Source organism: Colobus angolensis, unplaced genomic scaffold, assembly GCF_000951035.1.
Source record: "Colobus angolensis palliatus isolate OR3802 unplaced genomic scaffold, Cang.pa_1.0 Scaffold142, whole genome shotgun sequence".
NCBI classification, from domain to species: Eukaryota; Metazoa; Chordata; class Mammalia; order Primates; family Cercopithecidae; genus Colobus; species Colobus angolensis.
This window is the reverse complement of record NW_012114511.1, coordinates 663,843-679,488: the sequence shown is the minus strand read 5'-3', so window position 1 is coordinate 679,488 and position 15,646 is coordinate 663,843. Positions and strand designations below refer to the sequence as shown.

General features: G+C 48.3%; 2 protein-coding genes across 2 annotated transcripts; both read left to right on the top strand.

The window, feature by feature from the left end:
• The first annotated feature begins 9,060 nt into the window (after positions 1-9,060).
• On the top strand, positions 9,061-12,820 carry TIFAB (TRAF-interacting protein with forkhead-associated domain, family member B). Its single transcript, XM_011935249.1, has 2 exons — positions 9,061-9,252; positions 11,738-12,820. The coding sequence occupies exon 2, from the start codon at positions 11,748-11,750 to the stop codon at positions 12,360-12,362; it is 615 nt and encodes a 204-aa protein (XP_011790639.1). The 5' UTR covers positions 9,061-9,252; positions 11,738-11,747; the 3' UTR covers positions 12,363-12,820.
• A 1,809-nt stretch (positions 12,821-14,629) lies between these two features.
• On the top strand, positions 14,630-15,364 carry DCANP1 (dendritic cell-associated nuclear protein). Its single transcript, XM_011935359.1, is given in 1 exon segment — positions 14,630-15,364. A coding segment is annotated over 1 exon segment (735 nt).
• Positions 15,365-15,646: the final 282 nt, after the last annotated feature.

Below are 15,646 nucleotides of genomic sequence, written 5' to 3'. Positions count from 1 at the left end.
AAATTATCTCAAAATGCATTAAAGACCTAAAACCATAAAACACCTAGAAGAAAATACAGAGGGAAAGCTTCATGATATTATATTTAGTAATAATCTCCTGGTTAAAAATGACACCAAAAGCCCAGGCAAAAAAAGTTAAAAATAGATAAATAGAACTTTATCCAAATTAAAAACTTTTGTGTGTCAAAGGACATAATCAGCATAGTGAAAAGGCAACTGACAGAATAGGAGAAAATATTTGTAATTCACCGATCTGATAAAGGTTTAATATTTAAAATATCTAAAGAACTTCCCCAACTCAAAAACAATAACAAAATAGCCTAATTAGAAAATAGGTAAAGGACTTGAATAGATATTTCTCCAAAGAAGATATGCAATTGCCAGCAAGCATATGAAAAGATGTTCAACATCACTAATCATTAGGGAAATGCAAATCTAAACCACAATCAGGTATCACTTTATACCCTGTAGTATACTGTCGAAAAAATAAAAACAGAAAATAACAAGTGTTGATGAGGATATTAAGAAGTTGGAACCCTTGTGCATTGTTGGTGGGGCTGTAAAATGCTGCAGCCACTATGGAAAACAACTTTTTTTTTTTCGAGACAGTGTTTCGCTTTGTCACCCAAGCTGGAGTGCAGTGGCATGATCTCGACTCACTGCAGCCTCGAATCCTGGGCTCAAGTGATCCTCCTGCCTTAGCCCCTTCCAAGTAGCTGGGACTGCAGGCACATGCTACCATGCCCGGCAAATTTTTATATTTATTTTTTTGTAGAGGGGATTTCACCATGTTGCCCAGGCTTGTCTCAAACTCCTGAGCTTAAGTGATCCGCCCACCTTGGCCTCCCAAAGTCCTAAAAAAAATTAATGATAGAATTATCATATGATCCAGTAATTCCACTTGTGGATATATACTCAAAACAACTGAAAGCAGGGACTCAAACTCAAACAGATATTTGTATACCCATGTGCATAACATTATTCATGATAGCCAAAAGCTGGAAACAACCCAAGTGCCCATTAATGAATGAAAGGATAAGCAAAATGTGGTCCAGACATACAAAGGAATAGTATTCAGCCTTGAAAATAAATGAAATTCTGATACATGCTACAACATGGGTGAATCTTAACGATGTTCTGCTCAGTTAAATAAACCAGTCACAAAAGGACAAATACTGTATGATTCCAATTATATTTTACGTACATAAAATCTACGACATATTTTCTCCTATTCCATAGATGGGTGTCTTTTCACTGTGTTGATTGCGTCCTTGGATGCAAAAGTTTTTAATTTTGATAGAGTCCTATTCATCTGTTTTTAACTTTTGTTGCCTGAGGTATCTACTCAAACTCATAGAAAGCAGAATGGTAGTCACCAGAAGTAAGGGCAGTGGGAAGTTGTTTAATGGGTATGAAAAGCTTCTGGAGGTTGTACAACAATGCAAATGTACTTAATACCACTAAAATGCACACTTAACCATTGTTAAAATGGTAAATGTTATATTATGTATATTTTACCATAATTGAAACAAAAAGGTACTATTTGCAGAGAGACCAGTTTTTCTTCTCCTCCTACTTTCAGATCTGTACCCAGTACTTACAGGCCCTGGAACCACCTAACTCTCCACACAAAGGGCTTGCTTGCATGGTATGTTAGAAATCTGCCTCTGAAGACACATGAATTCCAGAATATGCCTTATTCCTAAATTTTAGTAAAATGCATTTATGCCAGGCTTCACCTTACTTAAAAATGAAAAGCCCATGTTCAATGTGTGTTATGTTGTGTTGAGACCATGTTTCCTGGCCAGGTGAGTCCTTTAAATAAACCCAAGCTGCTTCTTCAATCCAAGTTTTTGACTGAAAAAGAAAAAAGCTCTTTGCAAATCCTTTTGACCAAGGGAAAGTGAACCCCTTTCAAAGTGTTTAATGGAGATGTTGGCTATAGGGCAAGAGAAGTTGTGCAGGCACAATTATCCTCATTCTATAGTTGAGGAAACTGAGACCTGGAGAGGTAAAGCCACTGCCACAAAGTACGTTCCATGGAGGAGGCGGAGCTGGGCTCTCTGTGAGGGCTCCTTCCTGCCCTCTGGTCCCTCTGCTGGTCTGGATGCTGTGGGTGAAGGTAGAGGAAACCTTCCTCAGGGCAGGGCAGTAGGATGCCTCCCCCTCTTCCAAGTCCCTGCTCCTCAGGCAGCCTGAGGGTCTCCTCTTTAGCTCAGTAGACAAAAGGAGGTATGAGCTCATTGCTGGGCTAAAGGGCACCAGTCTCCTGTGGCCTGACCTCCCCAACCCAAGGTAAAAGTCAAGCATTCCTGTGAGAATTCCCAGGCATCCCCTCCCCAGGCCTACCCCAGGCATTAGTCAGGGCTCCAGTCATTATTGGATCTGGCATTTATTAGTAGTGAAATTGACATAGATTAGCAATTTGGCACTATAATGAAATCGGGCTTAGCAATGAAGCCTAGAATAGGGGAGGGAGTCTGGGCCAGGATGGCAGCAACTCTTAGGGATTCTTCCCCCCACCATCCCTGGCTCCTTGGCAAGTAGAGGCCACACAGGTCCTGCTGGCCAGCCCCACCTCTGCAAGGAGGCCCAGCCAGCACTCTGAAGGGGAATGCATCAGTAAGCACCACCTCGATAGCCATATGCTTCCCGCTGGGGCTCAGGCCAGAGCCTGGTAGAGTTGGTCAAATCCTAAGTAATTACCACTCCAGCTCCATTAGCAGAAGGTGGTGGGGAAAGGGCTTGCCCCTTAAGGTGGCCGTGGAGCACAGGAATTGAGGATAAGGATTTGGGGATCAAATCTGGGTTTAAGACACAGCTCTACCACTTAATATCTGGATTATCATGAGTAAGCTGCTTCCCTAACTGTGCCTCAGTTTTCTTATTTGTGAAACAAGATTACTACCAGAATCTATCTTGGAGTTGTAGTGGTGATTCAACAAGGTAACTCCTACAAGGGTTTTGCCAGAACACAGCAAGGAGTCACTAAGTGGGACTTTACTGTTGTTTTCAAATTCAAACACCACCCTGACTGTGGTCACCATTTTTACTAGGCAAGGGCAGCAAGGCAGAGCCTTTCCAGAAGCAGGACCTCCCTCCACCGGGCACCATCCCACATCCCAGCAGTGCCAGCTGGACAACTCGTAGTCATCTAAAGGAGCCAGCACCAGCTTATCCTCCTCCAAGAGGACTTCCCCGGTGACCCCTCCCACCCCTGGTGGGTTAGGTCTCCCTCCTGGGGTCTACAGTCATGTGTGTGGCAACCCCCAACCCTCTGAGTTACCAAGGCTCTTTCTCTTCCCTGAGGGCCTGGTTGGAGCAGGGTGCGGCGTTCGGTCCTGATGGTCACAGTGACAACAGCTCCATCCACATGCTGAGAGCCTCCCATGCACCAGGTCAGCCAGGGCTGAGCCTTGGGGTGCATTTCCCCACCAGGTCCCTCTCTCTGGGGAGGATGTGACAGGTAGTGGCTCTGCATCCTCACTCTGCAGGCACGCAATCTGCATCCTCAGGCGGGTTGCTTCACCTCTCTGAGCCTCCTGTCCCGGCGCCCATGACTGCGATGGCTACTTCCCCTGCCTCTGTTCTGACTCCTACTTTTAGCTCCATGCTCATTATGAGTGGGAGGGGATTGGGTGTGGATTCACCTGGGGTCCATTTAGGGCGTTTTGAGTCAGAGAAAGGAGGACCTCCCCCGCCTCCTCCAGCGCCACCTCCTGCCATGGCTTCCCCAACCTTTCAAACTATCCTCCCTCTTGGGATCCAAGAGAGGATCAGGGGGTTTAGTGATGCTGCCACCTGGTGGCCACAGGCCATGGGGACTCAGCGGGCAGCCACATTAGCTTGCTAGGGCTGGAACCAAGCACTCTCCTCTGAGTGTCACTGGTGGCCAGCGGGCTGGAGCACACATTTTGAGAAGGCCAAGCAGCTGGACTCCAGAGACACCCTACCTTTGAGGCCTGAAAGCTTCATGGTTAAGCCCAAGAGTCTCAGAGACTGTGTTCAAATCCTGGCTCTGAAACTTCCCAGAAGGATGACCTTGAGCAAGTCAACTACCTGCTCTGAGCCCCAGCTTCCTCATTTGTGAGATGGAGAGCCTTCCTGGATGTCAAGGACACAGGTCCCAGCAACTACTTGGAGAATTCCTTTTACTTTATTATAATCTAAAATGGAATTTATAGGAAACTCATGCACATTAGGAATTCAACTCTAAAGCCATGCTTATTTTAAGCAAAAACAGGAGCTGTCTGAAAACTTAGGTTTTGTGTGTGCGTTGTTAAGTCTCCTCTGACAGCCCCTGTCCCCAGGGCGCATTTTTACTCTATCGCCAAGGGTTCTACTAAGAGCAGTTCTCACTTATCAATTCTCACCACATGCTTGGCACTTTCCACATATCTCGAGTCCTCACAGCAACAGCAATTTGTCCCCATTTTACAGAGCAGAAAACTGAGGGGCAGAAAGGCTGCATAACTTGCTTGAGTTGTTACACGTAGGAGCAAAGCCTCAGTCAGACCGGAGTCCATCTGGCAGCAGAAACCTCACTGGTCTAATGTTGGAGAAAGCCCTGGAGGTGGGAGTTTCAGGGGTTGCCTGGGGAGGCAATTGTTCTGTCCTTGAGCCCTCCCTGAGCACATGATGGGGGACATTTGCTGACTGATGTAACATGCCCCAGGATCCCAACACCAGATGCCCAACACCCAACCAGAGACTGTCCTAGCCAAGGGGGCCAGGCTGAGTGAAACCGGCACTTCCCCAGCTCTCGGCCTTCTGGGCTCTCACTCTCCCTTCGTGAGACTTCCAGCTCCTATCCGTCTCCAGTAAGCCAACAACCAGCACTGTATATGCATACTCCTTCCCACAAAACTGGGGCATTTCTCCTGGCTTCTAAAAGATGCAGCCTGGGCAAGACTTCTCCTTGCCAGGGAATTCCCTGGTTGTTTCAGTTCTCGTTCTGGTTGGAAACTGCTGTGACCCAAGTTATTAAGGACACAGGTACCATGAACACATGTCCTCTGCCCAGTCACCCTCCCATGCCAGGGCTGTGAGCAAGGACGTAGCCCTCCCCTCAGGACTCACAATTGCAACAGAAGGCAATGGGAGGAAAACAGGCCCAGGGAGGAGATAGGACTTGCCTGAGGTCACATATCTAGGGATGACAAAGCTCCCTACCAAGCTTCTGCCCACTACCTTACTCTGCTGGTGGGCAGAAATATCCAGGGATCACTGAGATCTTGCCCAGACTGGAGCCCCAAAGATGAGGCCCTTTCCCAGGGTCTAGGGACACTCAGCAGGCCAGGTGATAGTTGGACCAGGGAGACTGATAAGAGAAAAGGCTCTGGAGCATGGCCAGCCACCTTCACACAGGAGGCTCAGCCCCATCCATGTGCCTTTGCAACCCTTGAAGTGCCTTGGAGTAGCCATTCGCGTTTTCAGTCATTCATTGTCTATCACTGCACTGAGTAGGGGTGTGGTGCCGGCAAGAGGCTCAGGATCAAGTCTAGCTGCCTAGCCTGCATATGGCTTCTTTCTTGCCTTGGAGTGGCCATTTGGGGTTTTGGTCATTCTAGCTGCCTTGCCTGTACTTGGCTTCTCTCCTGCACAGAGCAAACAGCAGGTCTGGCATGCTCTTAGGACCACTCCTTTAGGTTACTACTGTCTTCCATAGGTTGCTAGAGAAGGAGTCATAGCAAGTCCCCAAGAATTGTCGGAAGAGGATTTTCTCAGTGATCTAAGCTTTGCTCCCCACCCTTCCCCAGTACCAGGAAGAGCCAGGGTACAGGGGATGGGGGAAGGATACAAGAAAAGGCAATTGGAGAGATGCAAAGACCGTGACGGGGACTTCACTGAGCTTCAGTCACCCGTCTTGCTTGGTTTGCTACCAAACATCTTGTGGCTCTGGGGGCTAGCCCTGCCCCTCACTGCCCTCCCCCGAGACCCCCCACCTCTCTGCTTAACTTGCTGTTGAGGAACCAGGAGCCACACTTGTTTCCAGACCCATAAGACTGGCCCCAAGTATGACCCAGAGGGAGTATGTGGCACAGCTATCAAGCTATCTGGACCGTGGAGGTGTATTGTGGCTAGGCCTGAGGGCTGGGAGTCAGCTCACCTAAGTCCTCACCCAACTGTGCTACAGATTTACTGTGTAACCTTGTCAGGTCACTTCCCTTTGCTGAGCTTCCAGGTCAGTTATTTGAGCATCTGGCCCTGAGGATCTCAGGGTGGTCAGAAAAGGCCCAGGTGTAACCAGCGAGGCCTCCAGAGTAGCAGCCCATCCCCGGGAGAAGAGCAGAGTCAGAAATCCTTAGAGGAAACAGCCTCCAAGGCCACCATGCTGAAGGGTCTCAAGTGCTTCGGCCTAGAGGAAGGCAGGAGGTGAGCTACTGGAATGCATCAGTGTCTGCCCAGGAAGAGTCAGTGCCAGAGCCCTTCTTCTTCCCTTCAAGTTTACCTAACCCAGCTGCAGGCCTGGTCTGGGGCTGTCCTCACCCTCCCTACCTGGATGTCCTCCCTATTCCACTGTGCCTTTCTAAGCCTTCTCAGTTTTCATTGTCATTGATAATATATCACTCCACTTCCCATTTATTAGCTTGTCACTAAGACATTATTATTCTTTTACTGATTATCCTAGAGATTATATCATGCATCTTTGACTTATCAGTGTCTACCTTAAATTGTAGTTTTATTGCATCCTGGACAATGCAAGGACCTTGGGACACTATAATTACATTTTTACCCCTCCCACTTTTGATGTTATTGTTGTCATGTAACTATACATATATTCTAAACACATTTTAAAATGCCATCATCCTATTAGCAAACTAACACAGGAACAGAAAACCAAATATTACATGTTCTCACTTGTAAGTGGGAGCTAAATGATGAGAACTCATGAACACAAAGAAGGAAACGACAGATGCTGGGATCTTCTTGAGGGTAGAGAGTGCGAGGAGGGAGAGGAGCAGAAAAGGTAACTATTGGGTACTGGGCTTAATACCTGGGTGATGAAATAATCTGTGCCACAAACCCCTGTGACACAAGTTTACCTACGTAACAAACCTTCACATATACCCCTGAAACTAAAATAAAAGTTTCAAAAATAAAATGTCATTATTATTATTTTTCATATGGTAAATATTACTTTGATTTGTATGAATATATCCATTTCCATTGCTCTTTATTTTCTTCTGCATTTCTATGCTTTCATTTGGGACTACTTTTCTTCTGTCTGAAGAACACTAGAATTTAGAGTATGTGTACTGTTGACAAATTCTTCAGTTTTTGGGTGAAAATGACTTCATGTCATCTTTATTTCTGAAGTATTCTTTATCTGGGTATGGAATTCTAGGTTGTCAGTTACTTTAGAGCAAAATATCTTCAACAAACTAGGAATAAATGAAAACATTCTCAATTTGAAAAAGAACATTTGCAAAAATCCTACAGTTAACATCATACTTTTACTGATAAGAAACCAGAAGTTTTCCCACTAAGATCAGGAACAAGACAAGGATGTCCCCTCTCACTATTCTTTTTCAACATCATTTAACCAACAAGTTTTAACCAATGAAGTAAGATTAAAAGGGAAAAAAAGGTATACATATTGGGAAGGAAGAAAAAAAAACTGTCTTTATTTGCAGATGACATAACTGTCCATGTAGAAAATCCAAAGGAATTGACAAAAAAGCTCCTGGAATTAGTAAGTGATTAAAGGACGATTGCAGGATACAAGATTAATACATAAAATCAATTACTTTCCTATGTGCCAGCAATGAACAAATGGAATTTGGAATAAAAAACACAATGCCATTTCCATTAATATTCAAAAAGAAATATTTCTGTATAAACCTAACAAAACGTGTACGAGATCTATATGAGGAAACCCATGAAACTATGATAAAGGAAATCAAAGAACTGAATAAATAGAGAGATATCCCATGTTCATGAATAGGAAGATTCGATACTGTCAGGATGTCAGTTCTTCTCTCCTTTGTTGATAGATTTGATGCAGTCTCATCAAAATCCCAGCAAGTTATTTTGTGGCTATTAACAAACTGATTCTAACATTTATATGGAGAAACAACTCAGAAGAGCCAAGACAAAACTGAAAGAGAAGAATAGAATTGAAGAACTGGCAGTACCCAACTTCAAGACTTACTACAAAGCTGCAGCAATCAAGACAGTATGATATTGGTGAAAAAACCGACAAATAGATCAGTGATACAAAGTAGAGAGACCAGAAATAAACCCACATGAATACAGTCAACCAATCTTTGACAAAGGAGTAAAGAGAAAACACTGAAGAAAAAGAAACAGTCTTTTCAGAAAATGGTTCTGAGACAACTGAACATCTATAAGCAAAAAAAAAAAAAAATCTAGACACAAACCTTACACATATCATAAAAATTAAAATGTATGTATAGAACTATAAAACTCCTAGGAGATAATGCAGGTGACTTGAACACACTGGTGAACTAAGGATTTCTGGGCCATGTGAAGGGTTAGCACCTTCACTTTTAGCCACTTCCAGGACAGCCAGAGCCCTCAGTGCTGGACATGCGACCATTTTCACCCCTTCCAAACTGCATGCAAACAAGCATAGCTTGGGCAATGGGGAGTGGGCATGACAGACCACCTTCTCACTGTTCTGCAGGAGAGACCATCTTCTACGAGTGGCCGTTTACTGCCCTCTCCATCCTCCCCGTCCCCAGGCCCTGCCCTCTCCTGAGACCCTCAGGGAAGTGCCATGTTGCCTACAGTTTCCTTGGCCAACTTCTATCCAGCCAGAACGCTCTCCTCATTCTCCCACACTCAGGGGGGCTCTCCCGTCCAGTAGCCCTCTGTCCCAAAAGGCTCTTTTTTTCTAACATGCCTGGGCTGCTTTGACCCCATCCTACTGGAAGGTGGAGAGGAACTTTGCAGATACCCTGGGTGCAAGTCCTAAGGTCCCTGGGGGTGGGGTAGGAGAGGCAGGCAGAACTGAAACCCAGGAAGGCACGCCATCAATCTCAGAAGGGGCCCCACGCTGGGGTTTCTCAAACTCTCAGCAGTGGAATAGCACTTCTGCAATGAAAAATTACACTTCTATTTTCTTTCCTAAAGGGAAAAGGGAAGAATGCAACAAAACTGAAGTGTGTTCTGTCATGTTCCTGAACTGTAGCCATAAGAGTCATCCCCAGCCCTACCCAAACCAGCCTACTCCCTCTCAAGAGCTCACAGCTGCAGGACTAGAGCCAGATGTGCCCTGGCAATAAGGTAAGTGGAAGCCAGAGGGACTTGAACCCGTGGGGAGAAGGGAAGGCCTGGTGGGGCTGGGGGGAGGGCTCCCCCGAGACACACACTCTGGAGTGTCTTCCTCCTGCTTCATCCCAAAGGCTGGATTTGTAGGGCTGGGTTTCTGTTTCCCCAGAACACCTGGGATCCAAAAGACACAGGACAGCCTCTCATGGATGGGCTCCTCTTTGGTGGGAGATTTCTGTTAGCTCTGGGTGGTTCAGTGGAGCAGAGAGTAAGGCCACACAGCAACAGTGAATCTTTCTTCCTGAGGAATTCTTTCAGGGTCTCTGGGCCATGAGATTAGTTTCTGGGAGTGAACTCTTGAGTTTCCAGTCAGGCCTGACAGCATGGTTGCCCAGCCCACCTGTCCTGGGCTCAGCCTGTGTCCCACACCTCAAGAAAAGGCTTTCTGGCCAGGCGCGGTGGCTCACGCCTGTAATCCCAGCACTTTGGAAGGCTGAGGCGGGCAGATCACCTGAGGTCAGGAGTTTGAGACTAGCCTGACCAACGTGGTGAAACCCCGTCTCTACTGAAAATAAAAAAATTAGTTGGGCATGGTGGCGGGCACCTGTAATCCCAGCTACTCGGGAGGCTGAGGCAGGAGAATCCCTTGAACCTGGAGGACGGAGGCTACCATGAGCTGAGATCATGCCACTTACACTCTAGCCTGGGTGACAGGGCAAGACTCCATCTCAAAAAAAAAAAAAAAAAAGAAAAAAAAAAGAAAAGAAAAAAGAGAGGCTTTCTTCAGATTATGGCCAGCTGGGGTGTGGACAGAGGCATACATGTGTCTGTGCCTTAGGGGAAAGCGGGTGCCCTGAGGCCTCTGATAGTGAAAGGGTGTCCTCACTATCAGACTTAAAGGTCCCAGCCATTAACCTACTGCATCTAAAAGGTTCAAGACCTGGAGGGACATTGGGTTCAAGCCACCTGCAATAGGCTCGCTGTCCCACACAGCCTTTGAGTCCTGTTCCCATTTGTGGTCTCTCTGGGTGATTTCACCGTGTGTGTGTGTGGGCTTCTCATTCAGCCACTTGGCAAATGTGTCCCTGGACTTTTATGGTGGCCAAGCCCTATTTGTACGGGACAGTGGGACATGGGGCAGTAAGAACCACAGCCCAGACCACACCCAGTCCTCGGGAGGCCTCAGGGACAGGAATAGAGGAGCTCAGGGAAGACAGGACAAGGGCCCACAGAACTTGGGCATGAAATGCAAAGATGGAATGAATGGGGAGTAAAGCTGGCCAGGTGTCCTGGGGGATTCTCCCTGTTGTGGGAGTCAGAGACAGTGAAAGGTCACCTTCCCCAGGGAAGGGAGCTTCACAGGAGAGGTAACATTTGAGCAGGGCCTAGTCTTGCTCTGTCGCCCGGGCTGGAGTGCAGTGGCCGGATCTCAGCTCACTGCAAGCTCCGCCTCCCGGGTTTTTACGCCATTCTCCTGCCTCAGCCTCTGGAGGAGCCAGGACTACAGGCGCCCGCCACCTCGCCCGGCTAGTTTTTTTTTTTTTTTTTTTTTTTGTATTTTTAGTAGAGACAGGGTGACAGGGTTTTACCGTGTTAGCCAGGATGGTCTCGATCTCCTGACCTCGTGATCCGCCCGTCTAGAAGATGCCTTCTTAGGAGAGAAATAACGTGAGAAAAAGCCTGGTACCCAGAGAATGTATAATTAGTTATTCAAATCTGCTCAACCCTTGGTTCCTGTTGAAGGTGATGGCAGGTCCTGGGCCACATGGCGTTGGTGGACATAGCAGAGTTTGTGTTCCTCAAACCCATGCAGGAACAAAGCTGGCCATTGTAAGTGGCCTTCCACCAAGTACCCATAGTAACCACTTGGAATGTGCTAGCTGTGTTTATTCTTCACCAGGGTTTCTAGGCAGCCTTTCTGGTGGCCAGGACTAAGCTAAGCCTCCCCCTTCTGTGTCCCTCCATACATCCTGGTGCTAGAAACACCTCTCTCCTCCACCAGTGGGTGCTCCCAAGAGTCAGGGCTCAGTTTGTTGTTGAATCCGCTTCTCCCTAGCAGCTGATTCCCTGCTCGGCTCAAAGGAGGACTCAGCAAGGGTTTGTTGTGTAACTGTCAGATACAAGGAAGATGTAGCTGGTCTGTCTACCTTATCCTTTCCAAGAAGCAGAGCCAAATTGTCTCCAAATAACCAAAAAATTACCAAAGCCCCACCCTGCAAGCCAGCATGCCTGATCCCTTGCATAGACAAGGACAGACATACCTATACTACAGAAATCCAGAAGTCAGAGACAGTGGGTGGCGTGTTCTATTCAGAGTATGGGAGAGACTAAGCTCATGACCTTCCACACCAGTTCCAGCCTTGGTTCCATCCTGGCTTGGGCAGAGTGATTGTATGAACAGGCACAGGGCCCCTGAGGTGGGCAACTGTGTCTGGGCTCAGGGAGCCACAGAGGTCTCTGACTCAAGCTGAGCCTGTGTGTCCATGTTCCATCTTCCCAGGCCTTCATCCATGGAGAAGCCCCTCACCATCCTGCGAGTGAGCCTGTACCACCCCACGCTGGGCCCATCTGCCTTTGCCAATGTCCCACCACGGCTGCAGCATGACACCAGCCCTCTGCTGCTCGGACGGGGGCAGGATGCCCACCTCCAGCTGCAGCTCCCACACCTCTCCCGTCGTCACCTGTCCCTGGAGCCCTACCTGGAGAAAGGCAGTGCCATGCTGGCCTTCTGCCTCAAGGCCCTGAGCCGCAAGGGCTGTGTGTGGGTCAATGGGCTGACGCTGAGGTACCTGGAGCAGATCACCCTGAGTACCATCAACAGGCTCTCCTTCTCAGGCATCCAGATGCTGGTTCGCGTAGAGGAAGGCACATCCCTGGAGGCCTTTGTCTGCTATTTCCATGTCAGCCCTTCACCCCTAATTTACAGACCTGAGGCTGAGGAAACTGACGAATGGGAAGGCATCTCCCAGGAGCAGCCTCCCCCTGGTTCAGGGCAGCAGACTTCAGGTTGCCTGGGGTTTCTCCACGGCCCTTCCCAGACTTGGGACAGCCCTCCCCAGCCAAGACCTGGAGGAGGAACAGAAATACAGCTCCAGAGGGAACCCCCAGACAGTACACTCTGCTAGCCCTGCCACTAGAGCAAGTCTTTGCTAGATGAAACAGGACTTGAAGTATTTGAACTGCATCATGCAAGCTTGACAAGCAAAACCCGCTGGCTGCCTTGCTCATAATGAACCAATTCTGCAAACACTGAACCAACAGTCTGGGGTGGAGAAGCACCCTCTGTGGCCAGAGTTTTGCAAAGTAATGGGAACTTCATATACTTTTAGAGGCCCTGAGGGGTTCTGGGGAGCCTCTCTCAGCATTTCCACACATTTTCCCCTCTTGTCTGACTAGGAGTTACTTTATGTGGTTCATTTTGCATGCTGCTTAAGAGCGGGAGTTTGAGGTTGCCTCAGGAATGCGTGGACACATGTAACAATTACATTTGTGGTAGCTTGGTGTTACCTTCAGCTTTCAAATACCCACAGGCACGCGGGGCTTAGGAAAGCCTGAGTTTAATAAACTGCAAGTATTTCATTAAGCTGGCACACCCAATAGGATTCCCTGATCCCCAGATGGGCCACATGCACGCCACGCTGTCATGCAGAGGTGGGGGTGGGAAATATAGACGAGGTGTAAGAGGAAATTGGAAAGGTGGGACTCACATTTCTGGAAAAGATGCAGGCAGGGCTCAGGGTTTCCTGAGGATGGGAGCTGGGAGCTGGGAGCTGGGCCTGCCTGGAAATTCATTGTCCCCATCATCATCCTCATCCTCACACTCCCCATTCTCTGTCACTTCTGGATCAAGGCCTTGGCTGACTTGAGAGCAAAGGTCTTCAGGGAATGAGGGGATGGGGTGGGGGATTGTGTAAGAATTCAGCCCAGCAGTTATTTCACTCAGGGTGAGTCACACACCAGTGGGGGTGGGGGTGTTCCTTCCAAATAAGGGACTCGTTAGGAGCCAGGCACTCCAAAGGTGGGAGGATTTTCTCAGTGAACAAGGGGAGCAGCCACTTGCCATGCCATGCTGAGAAGGGGAGAGTGTGGTTTAGAAACAACATTCACCGGTGTGATGCAGGGAGGGATATACATGGTCACCATGATCCCAGACCCCACTCTCCCAGGAATCTGAGGCGCCAAGGGCACAGCCCTGTTCCCCTGGCTGACTCGAATCCCTGGGTCTGTAGTTGCCAGCAATTTCTGTTTTCTTCCCAAGAGGAGGATGGTTTTGCACCCAGGGCAAGCTACAAGGAGGTCCAACTTCACTCACAGGCCCTCAACATCTTCTCTATGAGGAAAACAGAGGTGGGCAAGACCCAGGCTTGCCCTGGCTTGGGAAGCTTCCTCTCCAATAGGGATGAAGCAAAAACACTCAGATCACAGCCACGAGGCAGGGAGAGCCGGGTGGCTAGGAAGGGGTTGTCTGATGCTGTGAATGATCCCTTGGACCCCCAAAGCAGTTTCTCATTCATTTAGCAAACCTTCACCAAGCACCCACCTTGTGCCAGATCTGTGCAAAGACACGGAACTGAACCAGAAGTGAGTAAGGCAAACTCCCTCAGGGAGTTTACGTTGTGCTCAGGAAAGTCAAGCATTCAGGAGTGCATTACTTATTTGATCACTACTGTGATTAGTGCTATAGTCATTGTATTTTTCTCTCTCCTCCAGCTGGGCTCACATACTCTTGTTAAGCGGCCTTGCCTGTTGAGTGCCTACCATGTGCTTAGGAGTCTGCTAGGTGCTGTGTGTATTACCCTGTTTAAGGCTCATAACACCCCAGATAGACAATGGTATTAACTGCACTTTACAGATGAGGAAACTGAGACTCGGAAACATTACATATCTTGCCCAACATCACACCATCAGTAGCTATGTGACTTGGACAAGTGACTTATTCTGCTCTTGCCTCTATTTCTCCCTCTGGAAAATGGGTAAGATAATAGTACTACCTGCTAGAGTTATGAGGGTCTTAGGAGGTGGCACCTGTAAAGCACTCAGTCAGTGCCCGGCACACACTTAATAAGGGTTAACTACTATCATGAGACCTGGGAGAGGAGGGCTCACCATCCATACGGAAGTAAGGAAGACTCACGCCCCAGTAAGCTGGCTCCAGAACTCAGGGGCTTACCTGTGTTCTCTGATGCCCCAACTCGGGATTTAGTTGTAGCTATGGACCTGGTGGGCAACCAGGAGGGGATTTTAATCCGTTCCTTGCATCAGAAGGTCCAACAGGCAGGGTTAGTGTAATGGGAGATGCCATGGTAGGGCTAGCAAGGAGAAGGAGCCACATGTACTTTGGTCTGATGAAAGGCAGCAGTGATCTGTCACTGACCAAAATGGTCCCCCAACTATGCATTATGGAGCAGCAACCCACATACAGAACTCAAGAAGCCACGGCCTGGAGACTGCACCTGGACACAAAAGACTGGAGAGAGGAGTTGGTGGGGAAACCCCAGAGTCCTCAGGGTGCCACTCCCCAGCTCCACCAGACAACTTTGGGAATGAGCTGCTGCCCCTGAGTGGCCCTCTCCAGGGTTGTAGTGAGGGTCTCTCTCCTCCAGGGAGGAGCAAACCCTTGCCAACTGGGGTCCTGGGAGAGGGGGCAGTTCAATTCCTCCACAGGGGACTCTGCAACTAAGATCTTCGGAGTGAAGCGTCTGCGAGCCTCTCAGGGACCCAGGATGAACCGCACAGCAGCTGAAGGAAGACAGGTCAGACCAGGTGGGAGGGAGCCAGGACACATCTGGCTTGGAGTTTCAGATTCTACCTGTTCACAGTTCACACCGTCTCCCCGGGAAACTCACACCTTGCCCTACGCCAAGTTTTTAAGACAGTGAGGCTCTGCCCATCCGAGCCTTCTTTTTTCTTGAGTAGAAAATTACTGAAATCATCAGATCCATGGCACCCACCCTCACTTTCTCCTAACAGCTGAAACTGTCAGGCTGGCTTCAGGGCCTGGTCTTCGCACTTGATATCACTATCCTTCACCTGCTCAGACAGCCGGAGCAGGCGGGTGAGTTCCTCCCAACAACCTCCACTGCATTCTCTCAGCTCCCACCGCAGGGCAGCCCATGTGTCTGAGTGAACGTGTGTGCATGTGCACACACACAGGTATGCAGACATACACTAAACGTGAACACACAGTGCACATGAACGCTGCTCCAAGCTAGGGCCCTCTGGCCAGACTGCTGCCTGGGTTAGAATTCTTGTCCCCCTCCCTGACCACTTACTATAGTTCTGTGATCCTGCACAAGTGACTGAATCTCCCTGTGCCACAGTTTCTTCTTATAGAAACTAGGAAAGATCATAGTACCTACCTCTTTAGAGTCATTGTGAAGGTCAATTTGAGGCATCACACATTTAAGGC

Bases quoted from the DNA above. Each gene is read 5' to 3' on its own strand.
- TIFAB (XM_011935249.1), top strand. From the start codon at position 11,748: ATGGAGAAGCCCCTCACCATCCTGCGAGTGAGCCTGTACCACCCCACG.